This window comes from Taeniopygia guttata, chromosome 3, assembly GCF_048771995.1.
Source record: "Taeniopygia guttata chromosome 3, bTaeGut7.mat, whole genome shotgun sequence".
Taxonomy (NCBI): domain Eukaryota; kingdom Metazoa; phylum Chordata; class Aves; order Passeriformes; family Estrildidae; genus Taeniopygia; species Taeniopygia guttata.
In genome coordinates, this window is record NC_133027.1 from 64,852,161 (window position 1) to 64,871,931 (window position 19,771).

General features: G+C 43.4%; 1 protein-coding gene across 2 annotated transcripts; it reads right to left on the reverse strand.

Moving 5' to 3' along the window:
* TNFAIP3 (TNF alpha induced protein 3) lies at positions 1 to 16,377 on the reverse strand. 2 transcript variants are annotated; one of them, XM_030268135.4, is made up of 9 exons: positions 16,245 to 16,377; positions 12,872 to 13,184; positions 8,490 to 8,680; positions 8,117 to 8,264; positions 7,754 to 7,924; positions 6,816 to 6,996; positions 4,442 to 5,352; positions 2,369 to 2,601; positions 1 to 1,699 (listed from the first exon to the last, which is right to left on the reverse strand). In XM_030268135.4, the coding sequence occupies exons 2-9, from the start codon at positions 13,167 to 13,169 to the stop codon at positions 1,418 to 1,420; spliced, it is 2,415 nt and encodes an 804-aa protein (XP_030123995.4). In that variant the 5' UTR covers positions 13,170 to 13,184; positions 16,245 to 16,377; the 3' UTR covers positions 1 to 1,417. The 2 variants fall into 2 exon arrangements, with proteins under 2 accessions (XP_030123995.4, XP_072783114.1); XM_072927013.1 differs by lacking the exon at positions 16,245 to 16,377 and adding an exon at positions 13,769 to 16,228.
* Between the last annotated feature and the right edge of the window lie 3,394 nt (positions 16,378 to 19,771).

Below are 19,771 nucleotides of genomic sequence, written 5' to 3' on the forward strand. Positions count from 1 at the left end.
TTCAATCCTTCAATAATTTATTTCTTTATACCAGAGAAAGTTTTTCAATTATACATTTAAGTTTGCAACTTTAAACACTAGACTAAATATATGTAAAAAAAATCCTAGCTGTGCAAATTTCAAATTGCATTGTTTCAAATAATATAAATATTTTAACAAAACATAAGTTCACATTAAGGTTCAAAAAATATATAAAATTTAACAGAAATAAGTGATGAGTTATTTAATTTTTTTTTCTTTTCAGAAACTGTTTTTTTTAGTAACTAGAAAAAAGATTCTAAACTTGAGAAGCAAGTTAGAAGAGATATCACCTCCAAAATCATAGCAGCAAAACAGATGCTCAAAACTGAAAAGGTGTAAAAGGGAGAAGCAGGTAACAGGTACAGTGGTAAAGCTGGGGTTACTAAAGAAAGTATTGCAGACTGAGAGATGGATATATAAACTTCAGGAGTAAAATCTCAGCCCTGAAGAATTCTTGTTACTGAACTCCCAGCTGTTTGCGTGGTAACAGAATCACATTAAGGATGACAGAAAGTGTGAGAGAGATGGAGAGAGAGGGTATGAACAGCACACACATACTCCTGACATTTGCAGTGCAAGAGAGACAAGAGTCAATCTTGTTTCAGAAGTGAAGATAAAGGGCTTTTGGGTTTTTCTTGTCTCTTGGAGGTAATTCCTTCCACACAAGTGGGAAATGGCAGGATACATTTTCACCATCACATGCATTTCTTCTGCAACTTCTGTCTTCCCAGCTGTCTTGGAATTTGGGAAAGTATCTAAATGCTGGCTAGTTTAAAGGAGCAGACCAGTGCTGGTCTTCTTTTTGGCTGTGGTTTGCTGAGGGCTCTGCAAACACAGAAGTACTTGCTGTTATCAACCTAAATGCCCACGGGAGCTCCCACCCTGGTGAGTTCTGTAAGAACAGCAAGGACATGGGCAAACCAAGCCATGGTTCTTCAGATGTCAACTGAAGTAGCATCACTCTGTCCTGGGTAATCCCATTCAGGAAGGACTTACTGGACTGATGTATGCAACCACAAAAAAGTCCTGCACCTCTGACAGTAGACATGGCTCCTTGCCTGGGAGAGGGGAAGTATTGAGAAACAAGCAGAACTGGGAAGTTCTTTGGATCCAAATGCTTCACACTTCCTACTGGGAAGTCCAAGAATTAAATATGGCATTGTAGGAGCTTAGTCATGAACGAGAGCTCTGTGCAGAAGGCAATGTGACCTTCCCAGCAGTCCTTGTATGCAGTGTTTAGAGGAAGTAGAAATTTATTCCCATTCTTGGGAATAAACATGATCTGAGCAGACAGCTTATGTTTCCCCCCACCCTCCCACTCCCAGGACTGTTAAGTGTTTTGGACGTAGCACCATTTCAGGGAAGGAAGTAGCTGGTATTGTTTTCTTGCTCCCCACTAGCCATAGATCTGTTTGAACTGGTAGCATTCATTGCAGTAGCCGTTGCACTTGGCATTGCCATAGTGATCACAGGCAGGGGCTCGGCAGCGTTGCTTGGGAGGCTCCTGTGCCACTGGCTCCCTGGCACTCCCTGACGGTGGCAGCTGACCAAGGCGCCGGCACTCCGGGCACAGGTCATCACTTCTGCAGGCCAGGTTGTTTCTACACGAAGCCACAGCACACTGTCTCTTCTGGGCACTCAGTGCTGCTCGCTGCACATCTCTGTGCTGACCTGTTCTCTTGAAAAATATCAAAACACAATGTCAGTTGCTGTGCTGGCAGCACAAATGGCTTTTCATTTCCTTTTTGCTCTGCTTGTGGTTTGTATAGGTAACCAACTGGGGATTGTTCACAGGTACTTCTACAAAGTGCAGTACCAAGAGCCAAGTTGAGCTTTACCAAAGAAAATCACAAATTCTGTCATTTCTTAGGAAAAAATACTGGCTTTTTTTATCTTTGGCAACCCTCAATTCTAAAAGGACCAAAACAAACCAAATTTAGAAAAGCCTTATCTGGAAAAAACACAATCTGTGATGGACTCAATCAAAAATGCAACTGGAACCCTTTGACACAGCTGCAAAGCTCTAAGGGTAAGAACGAAAATCCTTCCCCAATCAATAAAACAACCTAGCTGTTGGTCCAATTGCTTCCACTGGAATTTCTGTCAAAATCGCAGTAGAGATAAAACTCAGTATGGCCATGACAACCCTAAACTGAGAATGACTTTTTATGAGCACTGCTCAACTGCAGCAGAAAAAACTCGTGATATGCTCTATGCTTGTCTTTCCATGATAGTTAAGATGCAGCCATTTGAGGATCCATTTTTTAGTATGGATCCCAAGTTGTTCCCACAAGAGAAAAACATGCAGCGCTAAACAAGAGAACGATTTTGAGAAGTTCATACTTACTTCTGGCTGTCTCACCAGCTGTTCTTCTGTCCTTCTGGCTTCTTGGAATCGCTGGTTCTGGGCTATAATGAAGCAGTTCTGGCAGTAGCCCTCAAGCATTGTGCTGCCCAGGGTGCCGCAGTCGCGCCGCTGGCAGGACACCGTGTTACGGAAGCCAGCAGCGGAGCTCCCCGTCTGGTCTGCTGCTGAAGACTTCCTCTGAGATCTCCTCTGGTGCCGTAGCAAAACACTGTCTGTAAAGCAAAGCATGAATAGAAGCAGTCTGAATGTGGCCAATAGATCTGATGACCCAAGACAGCTAAAAAATGCTCCCCACCCTAAAAATGAAAATAAATAAAAAATATCAGCTAGCCTCAAACATAGGTTTTTGACAATCCTGAGACTCCCCCAGCTGGTACCTCTTTCTTCATGTTGGATACATAAGTGTGCTAATGCAGCCTGATTTTCATATAAGTTGTTGAAACCATGGATTTGGGAAAAACTTGCCCTAAGTGGGAAACCTAGATCACACTGAAGTCAAGACAAATTTCACCTTTGACTTCGCTTTGACTGTCATCTGTGACCTACCCATTTCAGCCTCCCCCATTTCAGTCACATCAGACAATTGAAGTACATTGGTACAGAGCTAAAGGGGAAAAAATGCATTATACCTTTTAGTCTCATGAAGCAATCTTATATATTCCACAATCAGAAGGAAAAAAAATTTCATTGTGAGCAATGCTGGAAAATAAGGTATTGCAAGCTGGCACAGAAGTTCCCTAATCTGAATGCATGTGGAAAGTTCAGTGTTGTGAAAGATGTCTCTGCCAACAGCAGGGGGGTTGAATTAGATGATCTTTAAAGGTCCCTTCCAACCCAACCTATTCCATGTTTCTTTATGTGTATCGGCAAACTTAACAGCAATGAAATAGTCTGAAGAGATAAGTAATAATTCTCTCTTACATATATGCCTTCCAGGCTCTATACCTAAGGGCTCTTAACCTGTGAAACAGGGCAGTAGCCTGAAAGATTGAAGATTTCATGCTGTGATTTATTCACAGACTATTGCCTTTTTGAAAGTCAGTCCTTAAACACACATGAATGCACACGCAGGGTATTACCAAGGAAGATTTCAAGGTAGAGTATAACAACACACTCTGAAGTTACTCCAAAATACCAGCTAATTACCAACAGTCAAATTCTACTTGCTCTGCTTGTCAAGACAACTACAGTGGTTACTCCAGAGCCTTATATCTGTTACATCCAGAACAGATAAAGATCTATAGATTCTTCAAGGCTTTTTAAACACCTTGCTAACATAACTGATTTTCAGTACCTTCCATACATTTACAGCGTTTCCTTCACTAACCTCTACAACTTGTCTAGCTGTGAAGAAAATTCATACCAAACCATGACTGCAGTGGATGATGGGGAGGTATCAAAAGCCACCCCTTTTGAGTTGGTTTTGCTTCCATCAAAGCTGAAAGGAAGTTTTGCAAGAGATTTCACAGATTTCTCACAATGTGCCCCTTTATGATATGCTGGTTTTGGCTGGGGTAAAGTTAATTTTCTTCACAGTGGCTGGTATGGGGCTGTGTTTTGGATTTGTGCTGAGCAGAAGGTTGATAATATTGAGATGTTTTTGTTATTGCTGAGCAGGGCTTACACAGAGCCAAGGCCTTTTCTGCTTTTCGCACTGCCCTGCTGGCAAGGGTGCATGGGAGAAGACACAGCCTGAACACCTGCCTGCCCATGGCAAGCAATGAATTCTTTGTTTTGCTTTGCTTGTGTATGCGGTTTTTACTTTTCCTATTAAACTCTCTTTATCCCAACCCATGAGTTCTCCAGCTTTTACAATTTCTATTCTCTACCTGAGCCCGCTGGTGGGGAGTGAGCGAGCGGCTGTCTGGGGCTTGGTTGCTGGCTGGGGTTAAACCACGAAAATGGGATAATAAAAGAAAGAAAATCACCTTCTCCTCACACTGTTTTTCATCACCCCCTGCCCTTTTATCACCCAGTACAAGCAGAACTTCACAGCTAAAGGAGGCTGATATGCAGCCGAAGTGTGTCAAAGCTCACTCCGTCTCCACTTACCATGGTTTTCCCTGTACTCAAAGAAACACAGCGTGCAAAAGCCCTCATTTTGTGCTGTCCCAAAAAACTTGCAGCCAGGTTTCCTACAGAGGTTGCCTCCCCTGTTTTCCTTGGGAGGCAGTGCTGGTGGTGAGGGCTCCTTGCCATGGCTGTTGGGACCCTGATAGCAGGAGTGTTGGTGGAGGATCTGTGAGATCTGGGACGGGTCAGATGTTGATCTCTGGTGGCAGGTGGGCAGGAAAGTGGGACTGCCATTTGGGGACTGCTCTGTAGACCTTTTGAAGCAAGTGCTGCATATACCATTGAAGGTCCTCTTGGCCTTTTGATGGCACATCTTACATGTGGCATAGTCTAAGTGTCTCTGGTCATCCAAGTTGTTGCAGGGACTGAGCTGCCTGGAGTTGTAGCAGCGTTCGCATAGCCCATTGTGTTGCACGTTCAATGTGAAGGGGCAGTCTGGGGTCCTGCACTTCATGGCTGTGGTTTCACTGTACAGGAAAAGGCTGGGAGCGGTCGGAGGCGCAGAGCGAGGCTCTGTTACAGGCCCTTCAGATGTCCATCCCCCAGGTTCACAAATATCCCCACGGGAGGAGCCTGACCCAGCTGCCTTCAGCTTCTCAGGTGCTGCTTTGGAGGTCTGCTTTCTTCCTTTGTTTCCTTGGGACCTCTGCTCAAAGCATTCGTGGCAGTAGGGCTGGGTGTTCACAGACATATAAAAAGGGCAATTTGGCGTTTCACATTTCATCTGTAAGAGGGAGAGCTGGGAAAGTGACAGATCCTGTCTGTTCCTGGAACATGTCTCTCTTCTAGCAGGTTCAGCATTCTCCTGCCACTTCTTGTACTCATGCTGTACCAGTTGAAAGTAATCTTCCACGAGGTTTATTTCTTTGGGTAGGTTGCCTTCATCTAACCTGACAGCCAAAAAAGGAAGATTGCATCAGTGGTTGAAAAGAGCAGATGGTGGGGGTGGAAGCAAATACAAGCAATGTGGGAAGGAAATGTAGATTTAATGCACATCCATAGTACTCAGACAGAAGATCTGGGTTGTTCCACTCTTGGTGTAAATGGAAATAATTTTAAAAGCAGGTGTCAAGTAATGGAGACTTTCACATCTGAAATAAATGTCCTGACACAATGCAAAACAGAAATATTCTTAAAAGGCTTTACTAAGTGAGTGTTTTCTGTCTAAGAGCTGTTTGCACAAAGAATATGGGTAATCTCTCAGAAGCAGAAAGTCCCCCAAATTGTCAATTTCTCTGAGGATCAGTGCTCAACTGCGAAGAGGTAGGCTTTCTTCACTAACTCACACTAAGAACAAGCCCTTCCTACAGTGGGCTCAGCATTTCATGACACAGTTTATCATGAAATCTGTTCCTGGTTCTGCCCTGTTGGGTCTGTATCTACCAGCAGAATTCTTCTAACAAACACTGGGGATTCAGTGTGGTGTGTGCAATGCTAGCATCTATCATACCATCCTAACTCTGCCTGCAGCTGCAGGGAAAATCCTACACTGGAGTTTCACCATGCCACAGTTGGTAGGATGAGGAGCTAACATTTCTGGCAATACTCCGGAACACATCTAGGCAGAACAACTAGGGAAGCTCAAGTGCTACCCTTTACGTGTGCATATATCCTTTGGGTAGAAGGACTTCAGTTTCCAAGGCCCCTACACGAGAAGCAGCCAACAGCATGAAGACTCCTTTACGAGTCATAGTGGAAGCAAAGACAGCGGATACAGGGAGTTATTCCACCCCATCAGTTCTGAGGGGACTGGTTGGGCATCATTGCCAGTGTCCACTGAATATGAGAAGCTGATGAGTGTTGCCAGCTGCTCCCTGCATGTTACTGCTGCTCAATCATCAGGGGGACCAGCAGAGATGCCAGTTCCTCCACTGGCCACAGCTTCCTGCCTGCTGCCACACGGAACAGGCCAGGGTGTTGAGGCATCTGTGCTCAGAACATACTGCCAAGTACTTTGCCCAGGGCAGCCGGAATTACACCAACTGCCCATTATGCAATGTGCCCTTACATAAAGCACAAGAGCTTGGGCGAACTAGTTCCTGCAGTTAACCACCTCTCAGTCACCCTCCTGTGTAATCCAAAAGTCAGTGAAACTGATCAAATGGATTTTTTTCTTCTAAAATGCTAGTTTCAGTTTGCTAAATCTGAACACATTTTGCCTTTAAATTTGAGACTGGCCTTAGCTCATACTACTTGAAAATATATCAACAATAATGCCAATGTTTCATACTTCAGGTAGTAAACACATGGGCCACCTAGGAAGGAAGGAAAGACCAAAATGGCACACTGGGCTGCCCAGCTTTTCCCACCTCTGTAAATAAGATAACTTTGAGGAAACAGGAATGACACTCACTTTGCAGCATTTATTAGATGAGTTGTACCATGATCCCAGCCTTGCACTGGAATTTCTATCACTATCAAGTAGTCTTTTAGCAGTTGCTCTTTCTCCCTCTCTTCTGCATCTGTCAGAAAGTGCATAGTCAAATCCTCAAATCTGCCTTGCTCACTGGTGACCAGAGGGACAGCCCGGATTTCTGTGGGGAAACAAGATAGATTAACACAGATATATATATATACATATGTGTGTGTGTGTATATGTATATTTACACAAACATAAACAAACAGTTAGGAATAACCATAAAATGCAACACATGGAAATACCACTAAATTTTTGAGAGTGAGGAGAACAGCTGGGCAGAGCAAGGAGTTTCTGCATGGTACCACTGGGGGAGGTTGCAAACACAGCTACATCACAAACTTAGCCCCATCACACAATAGTCTTAATGTTCTCATAGCAACTATCTTCTCCACCTGAACAGGATTGTAGATCTTTGTTTGTTATGCCTTTTGGTGGGATGATGCTGTAACCTGAACCTAGAGAACTGCTGTCCACTCAGAAGAGGTGCATTAAAAATGGTAAAGCATGTATTTCATTATTCCTGCCAGGCAGTGGTACTGTGCTGGGAGACTGCATCCTTCAAAGCTTCTTCTCTTACAATGTGAAGAGGAAGCCAGAACATAATAAAGCAGAGGTAACCCTTTGACCAATTCCAGCCTGCAAGCAGGTGAGTTGCACTCTACTTTCAACAAATATCTTGAAGGTAACCTTTAGTTTCTACTCAGATTCACAGACAAAGCTCTTTCTGCTCACATTTTAGGAATATATTTCAAATTAATCTTATTTAACTTTAAAAATACAAATCTAAACCAGATTTAATATTTCAAATGCTTTATCAGCAGAGTGGTTTTGAAGAAGTAACATAAATCTCAAAGGAGGTACTTGAAAAATACCTGGCCCGCCGTCCTTCAGAGTCACCAGTGGTGTAAAATGCATGTTGTCATAGCCAAGCACAACTGGGTATCTGTAGCATTTTTCAACTGGCCACAGGAGAGGCAAGTAAATACCACCAACATTCAGAGGAGCAAAACTGGAGCCTGACTCTAAGCTTCTTACCACTTTATCTGCATAAAGAAGTAAAAGAAAACACAAATAAGTATGTGCTACAGGCAAGAAAAAAGGTATACTGGGGGTTTTATAATAATTGCTGAAAACACCGTGTTCTGAAATGTATCTACCTGAAAACAACAATTGTTGACTAAGATTACTAACACAGCACAAGGGTAACACATGGGATTACTGACTAGAATACTCACCTGCAAGAACAATGATTGGCCTTCTAAGGATGTTAGCAAGGATGAAGATGTGGATTTCTTCCAGCGCATTATAGGGAAGCCTATTTCGAGCCCCAGATATTTCTGGGGAGGTCATTTCAATGAGGTATTCCCACTCCTCCTCCCAGTTCTGAGGAAAGAAACAGCTGTCACCCATGGTTCAAAGAGATGGAGGTCAGGAACCAGCTGCAGCGCAGCAGTGCTCCAATAATCACATTTTCCCATTTCCTCCAAAGGAAGACTATTTCTGCTCTCCATTAATGACAGAATCCGTGAAGCCACAAAGCAAACAGAATCAGCGAGGCCATGCTGGTGAGCACTCAGAAAACAGCACCACTCCCTCAGGCCGCCTTACCCGGGTGTCATAATGGAGTCCCGTTTCTACAAACTCCTGGGATTTAACAGCCTCTCGCTGCCAGCGGAGCTTCAAGTTCCGTGTGTCAATCTCCCTGAGAGCACTAAACAGTGTTTTCCTTAAGACAAGGTCAATATCTTCAATACCCCACATGTACTGCGATGCAGCATGCATAAGGCAATTTCCATCACCTGGAAAAAAAAGACAGTGCATTATTTTCAAACGGCTACTTAAATAAAATGCCACAAGCCTGTGGGACATAGAATTACACCACACATGTGCATATTCCCTGTGCACTTCTCTCTAAGCCTCAGACAGAAGGGTTGTAGAGAAGGAGACCTGAGATATGGTCTCTTTTCAGAGACAGAAAAAACAAAACCTTCCCTCCCTACAGGTTTTGTCTCTGTACCAGTCCAAGTTAAGCTGTCATCCAGCAATGCTCCTTACCTATCTTACTTATCTATCCCTTTGACTGACATCACAAACTAAATTTTGGGGTCAACTACAAATGTCAAACATAGCTGAAATAGCTTTTTAAACACAACAAAGTCATCATAAAATTACAAAAAAAAGATGTAACTCTCCCTCATTGGTGTTTATACAAATATACACCCAATGGCATGAGGCTGAGACAATGGAAACCATCAAGAAAATATTATAGTAACACCAAACCTCACATCCTCTGATGAGCACTGCTTGGCACTTGGCTGTGTTTGATGGAGGAATTGTAATAAAAAAAGGAGACAGAAAGGGAATGGTAGATGATTTATGTAAAGCAATCATAGGAACACCTCTGGCCTTCCTCTCAGAAATTATAGTGTTTTGGGTTGTTACATTTATTTAGAGGGCTGATTTTAAAACACAAAATTAAAACTAAGTCAATGAAAAACTGATGCGATTTTTATTTACACAATCTCCTTGCATTGAAAAATTTCTCTTTACAGGTAGGAAGGATTGTGATATTCTACAGTTGCAGAAGGGAAACTGAGACTCAGAGGAGCTAACTAACATAATTAAAAGGTGTGACAAGAAATACACTCATGTCTGGGTTTCAAATTCTATCTCTAGCTATCTTCTTCAAAAGGGGACGTCTCCCCTGAAAGGGAGACATCCAAGAATCATTACTGACATGTCCTCAGATGCAAAACTAGGTCTGATGCCTACCACAGTGGTAAACAGATTCACATAATGCTAAGAAACCACAGCAATTTTCTTGGAATAGAAGACATCAACCCTGGTAAAGCTACTAGATTTTTCTCACCTGAAAAAAAACCTAAACAAACCCACCCAAAAAACTCCCACAAAAGAATTAAACCCAGTTTGCCACATACATGATGAGCTCAATTACACTATTTGTAAACACTTTTGCTACTTATTCTGTGAAATTGCAGAGAAGAGCCTACAACAGACTCCAGTTCCCAAATTAGATATAATTTGAAATCTACTCAATTCTTCATAAATTGTTACGGGATTGGTGCATATCGGTTCCTGCAACTGCCTTTTTTTTTTTTTTTTTCTGAATGCTGTCTTGCAAAGCTTACTTCAACTCTGCAGGCTGCTTACTTGAGCTCAAAAATCAGGGAACAGCCAAGACGACAGAAAAACTGACTGTGTTTCCTTCTGACCAAGAAAGATGACATATTAATCCCATTAAAATTTTCCCTCTGCAAAATCTAGAGCAAAGATAAGACTAAATTTTTTCTCTCTCTGAGAGCTCACTTTCGGTTCTTTATTTAGAAGCACTGCCCAAAATTCCTTACACAGCACTTGGAATTCCCCCGCACCGTTTGACTAGCAATTGAGCAACAGTTGTACTTTTTGTTCTGTGGGTGCAGCGTGGCCTCCCTCGGACTTTCCCAGGGGGTGTGGCTGGGCGAGCTGGAATGAATGCCAATTCATTATACAAGTGAAATCTCTACAGCCAATAGGTGCTGGAATTTTTAAATTAAAAAAAAAAAAAGAAAAAAAAAAAGAAAAAACCCTAACAGTTTCGATTTTTGTACCTCCTACCACTTTCCTTCTGTCTCCATTCAGATGTCTGCAAAGAAATATGTGGTGATTCAAAATGGCTTTTTTAATTAAGAAAACCCCACCACTCCACAGATTCACACACATATTAGGTAGAATATACATCATAAGATCCTGTAGGAGATACTTTCTCTGTTTTCAACAGCTACAACCTTAATCAGAAAAAACCCCAGAATTTTCTGAAGAAAGTCCACTGTAAACCGAGAGAACTAACATATTCCTCCCATATCTACAGGTTAAGCAGCTAAATGTTGAAAAAAATATTTTTTATGCCACATGGGAGAAAAAAAAAAAAGTTGTTTTATGGGATAACACAGGGCTTCTCCAAACTTCTGCACTTCTTTCAGAGATCCTCTCCTACAGTCCAATCTACCTTCTTTCTCCTACAAAGGTCCTTCTATGCAACTACTTTGCATAACCCACAAGTTTCCAAAGCCACTCCTACTCCTGCACTTAATGACCCTGAAACACTGAACTGGAGCCAAGTTCTTTGTCTGCTCAGTGGATGGGGAGACCACAAATCTTGCTTTGCCTTCCCTCAAGCTGCCTTAGTATTTCAGCACCTCGCATACAGGTATGCCTGCTCATGGGTGGGATCCAAGTCCACTACTCCCACATGTAACACTAGCCAAAGGACAAGAGACAAAGGAGGTCAGCGTGCTGAATGGAATGTAGTCGCCAACAAGGGTCTGTCCAGTGTTAACCCCTGCAGGATTTGCATTGACCGGAGATGGGGGATTCTAAAACTGTTAGTCTTTGCCCTGGACAAAAATTGTGCACATTGTCCATTTTCCTAGAAAATCTGTTTGAGTGAGATTTTTAAGATCCAACACTTGAAGTCATGTTACCTTCCCAGCACGTGCAAAGCACTGCCTGCCCTGACTGCAACTCCTGTCCTTCCAAAGCTCAGGATTCCGTGACTTCTGTGCACACGCCTAATTGCAGTCATGAGAATTTTACACTAATGCGGAGGCAGCCCAAAAAGCCCACCAGAAGGTCAGTGCCTCTACAACAGTTACAGACATACACATCAGCATCAGGTTTTAGGTTGGGCAGTGACATCTGCTCAATGGGTCTATTTTTATGGCTTCTGTACAACACAGCTGTGTACAGTCAGACTGAGAAATATGGCAGAACTTGGAAAGGAAAAAATGTGGACTAGGAAGATAAGGGCAACGTGTACACAAGCAGATATGAAAAGAAGCACACCCAGAACACAACATGAACTTCAACAATGCTGCAGGTCCACCCCACCTAGTGTTTCCATAACTGCTGTGATCTGCTCTTTGAGCAAAGAGTATGTATTTTTCATCTTCTTGAAATCCTCACTGTCCCAGTCTGTGGTTCCTGGTTAGGGGCAACCTGTGCTGTAAGGAATCCTGAGTCCCAAGTTTGCAGCTGTGTGACTGTAAGTCATAGCCATTACCTAATCTTTCCTCCACTGAATGTAAAATGCCTGGTGAGTCTTACAGTCATGTGCCAAGGTTTCCTGCTCAAGACTGTGGACAAACATAACCTGTTCAGGAAATCTTGGCACTACTGCTGTGCCTTTTCATTTGTAGCACTTAATGCAATATACACACAGAGTAACCCAAAATTCAAGTCCTGAAACCAGCACCGACTGTTGAAAGAGAAGGGCACTGCAAAATTTGTGTTACACGGAGATGGGTGTAAGACACACACGTGGGAGTTACCGGTGGGCCCTGAGGGAAGGCAAGAGCTGGCAAACCCAGGCAGGGAGCTGAGGATGAGGGAGCAGCCCCAGAATGGAGTGCTGACCCCAGGGACAGCAGTGTCAGGTTCCTGGGAGGCTCCATGTTCTGAGTGCTATTGCCGCCACTGTTGTTAAAGCTGGATCAGCAAGCAAGCATTGCCTGCCAGCTACAACGGAAGAGCCTATTGGAAGGATATTAGCTTCTGCTAAATATGTATGGGAATGCATCTCTGGTCACTCAAAGCATTTGAAGGTTCCTCTTCCCTGGCATTAAAAGATGCTTGGCACTTCCGATGAGGCAGCCGACATGTAGCAGTCAGATTCATGGGAAGCCACTAGATTCCAAATCAGGTTTCCCTGCCTTGTTCTTGACTCTGAAGTGCCATAGGTTGCTGATATTTTGAAAATATCTGTGAAATTTCCACAATATTCACATACTGTGGTATAGCAAGGGTCTGTTACAGCCTCAGGACAGCACATCATGTGGAAAGAATTTTAACTTCAAAACAGATTGAAAGGCAGCACATTTTTAAAGCCATGTACTTCTGTTTCAGTAATGTGAACTCAGATGCTATTAATAAAGGCGCTACATTTGTATGACCTGTTTTACTGTGAGTGCAAAGACCTGCTCGTAACTTACCATTAGTCTTCAAAGGAACAAGTCTCCGAACTTCCCTGCACCAGTTGAGCTTCCTGTGGCGCTCCAGTGAAGTCTGAGTAGCCTGGTCAGTCAGGGACTTCTGAAGCGTCTCCCGAAACTGGGGACAAAACTGGCACATTCTGAACATTTCTATTGTGTATCTGTGCATAGTCCTGAAGTGATGAATTATTCCACTGGGAGGTTTGACTAGGTCCTCAGGTATCCTCTCTCTGATCTCCATAGCCTTCAGCATATTGCTCTGATACAAAGCTTGAGGAAGGATGTGTTGGCCAGCCATGTTTCTAGAAGATATCTGAAATGCAAAAGGATCCTTTTACTGGCATGTTAGTGTCCTTCTATCACTGTGCTATCACTTGTGCGGTGACTGAGAAGGCACTTTCAGGGTGGGATGCTTGATGAAGTTTTGCCTAAAACAAGTATAGAGTGGATGCAGCCTTTCATAAATAACTTTTTTTTTTAAAGCTCATAGTCACTAACTTTTCTGCATTAATCAGATACAGACACTGATCAGCTTATCCCACGCATTTGCTGATATAATTTACTGTGATATTGAAGAGGATTTATGCATAACTAAGGAAATTGCATCATCATTCAAAAAAAGCAATTAAATAAAAATAAGGATAAGAGAAGACAAGATCGAGGGAAGGGAAAATTATCCCGGAAACTTAGCTAATTGATAATTGTACACTGTAATCCCATATGCACTTGCTGAATTTCAGGACGTTTCAAACTCTTGTTTTGATAACATGCCAAAAAAAAAGCAGTTAAAGACCATTTCAGATTCCACAGCTCATACATTCTGAGTAGTGATGGTCAGTAGAGTAAAGAAAAAGCACAAAGAATTGCAGGCTGTGCTAGTATCAGTCTCATACTTACAGTGGCCAGATAGGGTAGATGAGGAATTTGTCACTCGAGGACAGGCTTAGGTTACTTTTCTTGAGGCTCTTTTTATTTTGTAAGTGGTAGAGCTATGGCTCAGAAGTGCTTGTGCTGGTGTGTGGGGGTGCAGTGCCACTATTACTCAGTGGTAAGACAACAGAGGATTTCCATTTGGCTCAAAACCCCCTATATATTTCCACAGTAGGACATGTAATGTTTGCTGCTCTGCATCCCTTTCTTCAGTAACTCTGGCCTCATGGGGTATAGCAGGAAACACAAAAAAAGAAACCAATAACATCTCAAACTTGCTACACTCAATGAAATCCTCACTTGAGGACACTAACTTTGTGGCTAGTTAAGAGCCAAACGTACAGACCACATCCCTCAAAAACCCTGTGCACTACAGTAAGAACAAAAATAACAACAATAACCTGTTCTTACAGGGAGAGACTCTCCATGCTGTCCACAAACATTCTTGCTTTGTTTAAAAGCAAAGCAAAGTTTGTACCAAGACAAATAAAAGTATGCATGCTTAAAATGTTTAGAGTACAACTAGTCATATTAAGAGAATCCACCATTGTGATTATGAATCTAAGGACAAGTATCAAGTCATATATACGTGTATCAGTCTCTGGACAACAAGTACAGGGATACAAGAAACAACTAAAAATTGTTTATGCCACTATTAGGACGTTTTCTCATGGAGATTGGAGGCATGGAGAGAGGAAGAAGAACTCCAACCTAACAAGAGTGACCAGGAAGGCATTCCCACGTCTATGGAGGCAGAAGACCCCTCTTGCACAGAAGGGCTTCAGCACCTCCTTCCCCACAGGTAAACAGCTGCTCTCTCCTCTTCACCCAGACACCACCATTGGCAACATCCACCTCCAAATGCCCAGCCAAAGCTTTTGGAAAGACCCTCTCAGGGTGAGAGGGGACCTCAAACTCCAGGTGCCAAGAGCTGAGCTCTATAACCTCTCTGAGAACCAGCTGATGGAGAGATACGGGATAACATGACAAGCTCTAGAGGCAGATGAAACAGGCGATGCTACAAAGCCCAGCTTTAGGGTGATGTCATTCACATGCCCTACGAACACTAGGGACCGTGTGCAGAGCTGTCATATCTTGCAACATATGGAAAAGGTTTTCTTTAGGTAATAAAGATGGCATATTCTTATCATTCCCCCATCAGCACACAGCCTTAAAATGAAAATTGTGTATTTTCTCATCCACTTTCCTCATATAGTTTTACACATGCTATTTATGTAATCCTGTATTTAAATGTATGAATGTGCCTAAAAAGGAAATATAAACAACTCCTTACTAAACTGTGTGATAACCACAGCTCTACTTTGCTCTGAGATGACCAAAATATTGAATTCCTTACTTATGTTAGTAGAAATATTGAGTCAATGGGATTTTTTTTACACTAATAAAGACTAATCACATGACTAAGCACTACCGGCATCGCCTCTTGAAATGGTTATTTCCAGCATTAAGTAACAAAAAGCACTGAGTTTACAGAAGCAGTCACTGAAACTACATTATTCGATACTATGTTCTACTAGCATTTTTTCCCCTCCACATGTGGAAATTACTGCCTGTGCTATTTACAGCAATAAATGTGAACCAAGGCAAAAGCCAAGCAACACTTATTTTCAAAATCAATGTGATGAAACAAACAGAATTCAACTGACATCTAAGCTGGAGATTTAAAAGTAAAAAACTGACCTACAGTTTTATTAGTTTATAGTCTACTGTGCTTTGCTGTGTGCTATGCTACTTTAACCTTCTCACAAGCAATGACTAGGAATTCCCAGAAAGGAACAGCTGCAAACAATAATTAGAGACAGCATCCTTTCCAAAGGTGTAACGCTGAGGATGCTGGGCTCGGGAAAGCGGAATACTGTTCTGAGATCTACCAATGGTTTCATACATTATTTTCGTTTTCTGTCCTCTATCTGAAAACCGGCAAGTAATAAACTTCTCCATAAAGTGCTAAAACTGCCTGTGTCTTTGCTCGGCACAAACCAAAACACAGTACTACTCTTCGCCAAATCGGAAGATGAGGAGCGAGGCTCTTTTAAAGATCCCACAGGACTGGTTTACACGCAGTAAGCGTTCCGCGTTCTTGGTTCCCTGACTTACAACTCCGCTGGGGGCTGGGCGTGCAAGGCGGCACGGACACAATACAATGCAATTCCCAGGAGAAGCAGCCCGAAGCTCCAGGGCGGATTTCCCCGCGGCACCCGCAGCAAGCTCGGCCGCGCCGTGCCCGCTCTGCGAGCCGCGGCAGCGCGGAGCCCCGCGGGGCCGGGCCGGGCCGGCGGCAGCAGCGGGCACAGCGTCCCCGCCCGGCCGGGCGCCGGCGCACGGGCACGGCCGAGCCCGCGCCAGACCCGCCTGGTCCCCGAGGCGTCCTCCTGTAAAAGCGCTCCGGGCTCCGCCGTGCCCTGCCCAGAGCGGCGCTCACCTCTCCGCGGACGGCTCCTCCTCCGGCCGATCCTGCCGCGACTCCTCTCAGCAGCGAGGCTGAGGCGGTGGGACGGAGCCGCGCTCGGAATCCATCAACCCCCACCGCGCCGGAGCTCCTTCTTTCCCTTCTCTCCACCCTCTTCCCGCTGGAGCTGCTGCAGCCGCTGCCGCCGCTGCGGAATGAAGGGCTGAGCCCAGCCTCTTGTTTTTTTCCCTTTCTGTTTAAGCGCCTGGGTGAAAAAAAAAAAAAAAAAAAAAAAAAAGCAGATTGAAAACACAACACAAAAAACCCCCACCGGGGATTTCCACCGGCAGAGCACAGGGACTTTCCGGCCTGTGACAACACCCGCGGCCGCCGCCGCCAGGGGGCGCCGCCGCCGGGCAGTCCCGGCGCCTCCCCGCCCGCCGTGACTCACGCCCGGGATTTTCGGGAGCCGGGATGCCATTTCTTCCTTCCTTATTCCTTTCCCCCCGGGCAGGGGCTTGCCCATCCCGTCCCGCAGGCTTCGCTCCGGTCACGGGCCGGCCCCGTGTCGCGTCGCTGGGTCAGAACAGCTCCTTGTCCCTGCGCAGAGCGGCGCCGCGGCCGTGCCCCGCAGCCCTTCCACTCACGGGCACGCGTGGCAGCGCCTGCCCCAGCACGGAGCTCTCGGGCTGCAGGTGCTCGGGTGTAGCTGCCCGCATCCCTGCCCCAGCATTCCAGCAGCACGTTAAGGGGCCCGTCCCGTGGAAAGTATTGTTCTTCCAGACGGTTTTCAGACCCAAGCAAGTTTTTTGGTTTTTTTTTTTGTTTAGCTTGTGTGTGCTCCACCGTTTTGGCTCTGTATTGTACGTAACCACAAGTGACTTCATTTCTTCAGTTAGAGGTTAGGCTGATATAGAACCCCATAGTTCCAATCTGCTGGTATTTTCGGCAGGAGATGTTAATTGTGCTTTATTTTGGCCCTGCTCAAGGTCAGATTGTTGCAGGTAAAGAGCAGAACCTTGGGCTAAAACTATCAAGTCGGGGAGATCTTAAGTGTCTGAATATGATTGTAAATTCTTGACTGCAACTAGTAGTTTATAGGAATCATTACAATTTAATTATTGTAAACAATGCACACCTTTAAACATTGTGCTAATATTGTGAAATATTAGCAGTGAAAAGGCCTCACTGAATAAACCCCCAATATTTAAGGCCTGTTAATATGATTTATGGATGGGATGTATGCTGGAAAAGGGGCAGTTTCTTGCTCAACAGCCTTACAATCTGAAGGCACACAGAAATAAAATACAGTGGAACAAAGTTTCTTGTAGTATTAAAACACTTCATCTTCCCAGATAATGAGCTACTGCCTGTTCCTGAGTATCCACCTCTCCCAGTGGCAAGATGAGAAGCCAGGGTTGCTGCACACCTTGAAACCAGGTCTTAAATATAGACTCCTTCAGAGAACAGGTGGATTTTGGAAGAGTTCAGCTTTGAACTCCTTCACCTCACTCCCAGTAGCAGCAGCTGGCTCAGATCAGTTGCTCATGTCACACAGCAGGGTTAAGTGGCAACATGATCTTTCCCAGGGTTTACAGGCCTGTGCTGGCTCTGCACAGTAGCCCATCCTTCTCCTCTGCCTTTGTTCAAAAAGAAGTCAGGGATATGGCCAGGAAAAGAATAATCCCTTCCAGTTTTTTTTCCCTCCTCTCCTCAGAGAATTTTCTTTTAAAGGTTTTTGCGGGTGTGTTATTTTTTCTTTTTGTTCCCCTAGCCTCTCTATTGTCTTGGAAAGTATAGTTGGGTAGGAAGGCTCCACATTTAATGATTGATAACCTGAAGGGTGGCTAAAATCCAGGGAACTGGATGCCTGAGAGAACTGGGCTTGCATAAATAGGGCAGCATCTCTGCTGTGATTTATACAGTATATATTTCTGTCAGCATCTTACCGTTCCCTTCTCCTGGACATTTTACCCTGCTCTCTCATGGGGACTGAGGTAGCAGATTACTGAAGTCATCTGATTAGAGAAAAAAAAATGTTTCTATCCAAAACATTTCTCTCACATAATATGACACCCAGCCCCCCACAGAGTTTTAGAGTACTTGTAGTGAGGGAGGGTTTCACTGTTGAGTAGGAATGATCAGCTAAGGTAGGAAGTAGGGAAAAAAGAGCTGAGTTGTACCCTGCTTTGTATAGGAAACTGCAGAAAATAAATTAACAAGTAGTCCTAGCCATGATGGAGGTGCTGAGACTCAGGAAAACCTGAAAAGGCGACAGCTTATTTTTGGTTTCTAAATGGTAAGCGCGTCTGAATAATAATAATTACTGTTTACACCTTGATAAACTCAAAGGTGATTGCACATTGCTAGAACAGATGTTTATCAAACAGGTCTGAGCAGGATGGCAGGAATTCATTTGATCTGAGTTTGCACAGCACCAAATAAAGTTCTATCTTGTCAACCATAACTCCTCAGCAATATAGGAATACATTAAAAACATCAGCAACATCAGTAGTTATAGAATGCATGAATATACATTCCTCTTTTCTGAATGACTCCTGTTTTTTTTTTTTTTTTTGTAGCTGTACCCTATAGTTTATCTCATAATTTATAGTATAATGTTTATATTTCATGAAATATAAACATAGAGACAGTTGTATAAAGTCAAGGAAAATTTTTTTCTTTAAAGTGTGTATGTAAATACGCACACATACATGCACATAACTATGTACATATGCACACATATTTTTAGGTATATATGCATGTCTGTATCTCTTGAGGGAAGAGGAAAATTCTTGGTATTAAGGACAGAATAAGAAATACTTTCATTTTCAGCTGTCTACATTCTGGTTAAGCATAAGGGTGAAACAGTCCACCCATGTAAGTGGTAATGTTTACATAACCGTGGAGAAAGCTGTCACTGGGAATTGCAGAATATCCATTTTTGGTGAAAATTTAAGTAATCAGTTTCATGCACATCAATCAATAACAATTCTTTATTGTACTTGGGAAAAAAAAGAAATCTCTCAAGACCCCATTCAGCTCCGTATCTCTAAATTATTTTAATTACTTTGCTTCTTTTTACTGTTCAGGAAGGAGTAGTTCACACTCACTAAATTAAACCAAGACCTCAGAGTGTTCAGAACACCATTGCCAAATGTTTGAGAGGCTGCACTAAGAAAGACTCATAGTTAAGACAGTACTCATATAATATTCAATGCTAGGATGATGACTATAGTAATATTTATGCATAGTAACATACACACTTTTAATAATTCAATCATTTGCTGTGTCTTTTAATATCAGATAATTCTGTAAGAGGTGTGATTCATCTAGAAGGGAGGAAAAGGATCATTAAAGGGAAATCCCTTTTAATGCAAGAGCAGTGCTTGAGGTCATGCTTGAGTTCAGCACTTCTGTCTTCCAGGAGCTGTTCCGTTGCTTCTTTTCCTGGTGGAGAAGTGATAAGAGCTTGTCAGTGCAAAGGAAAGAGAGGGGGGAAAATCCCCTAAACATTTATCAGACAGAAACATGGTGCTTATTACTGAATCAAGTAATTA

Bases quoted from the DNA above. Each gene is read 5' to 3' on its own strand.
- TNFAIP3 (XM_030268135.4), bottom strand. From the start codon at position 13,169: ATGGCTGGCCAACACATCCTTCCTCAAGCTTTGTATCAGAGCAATATG. The intron at 8,265-8,489 runs GTAAGGCGGCCT...TTCTTTCCTCAG, and splicing joins GACTCCATTATGACACCCGG to AACTGGGAGGAGGAGTGGGA. The intron at 2,602-4,441 runs GTAAGTGGAGAC...TTTGCTTTACAG, and splicing joins TGAGTACAGGGAAAACCATG to ACAGTGTTTTGCTACGGCAC.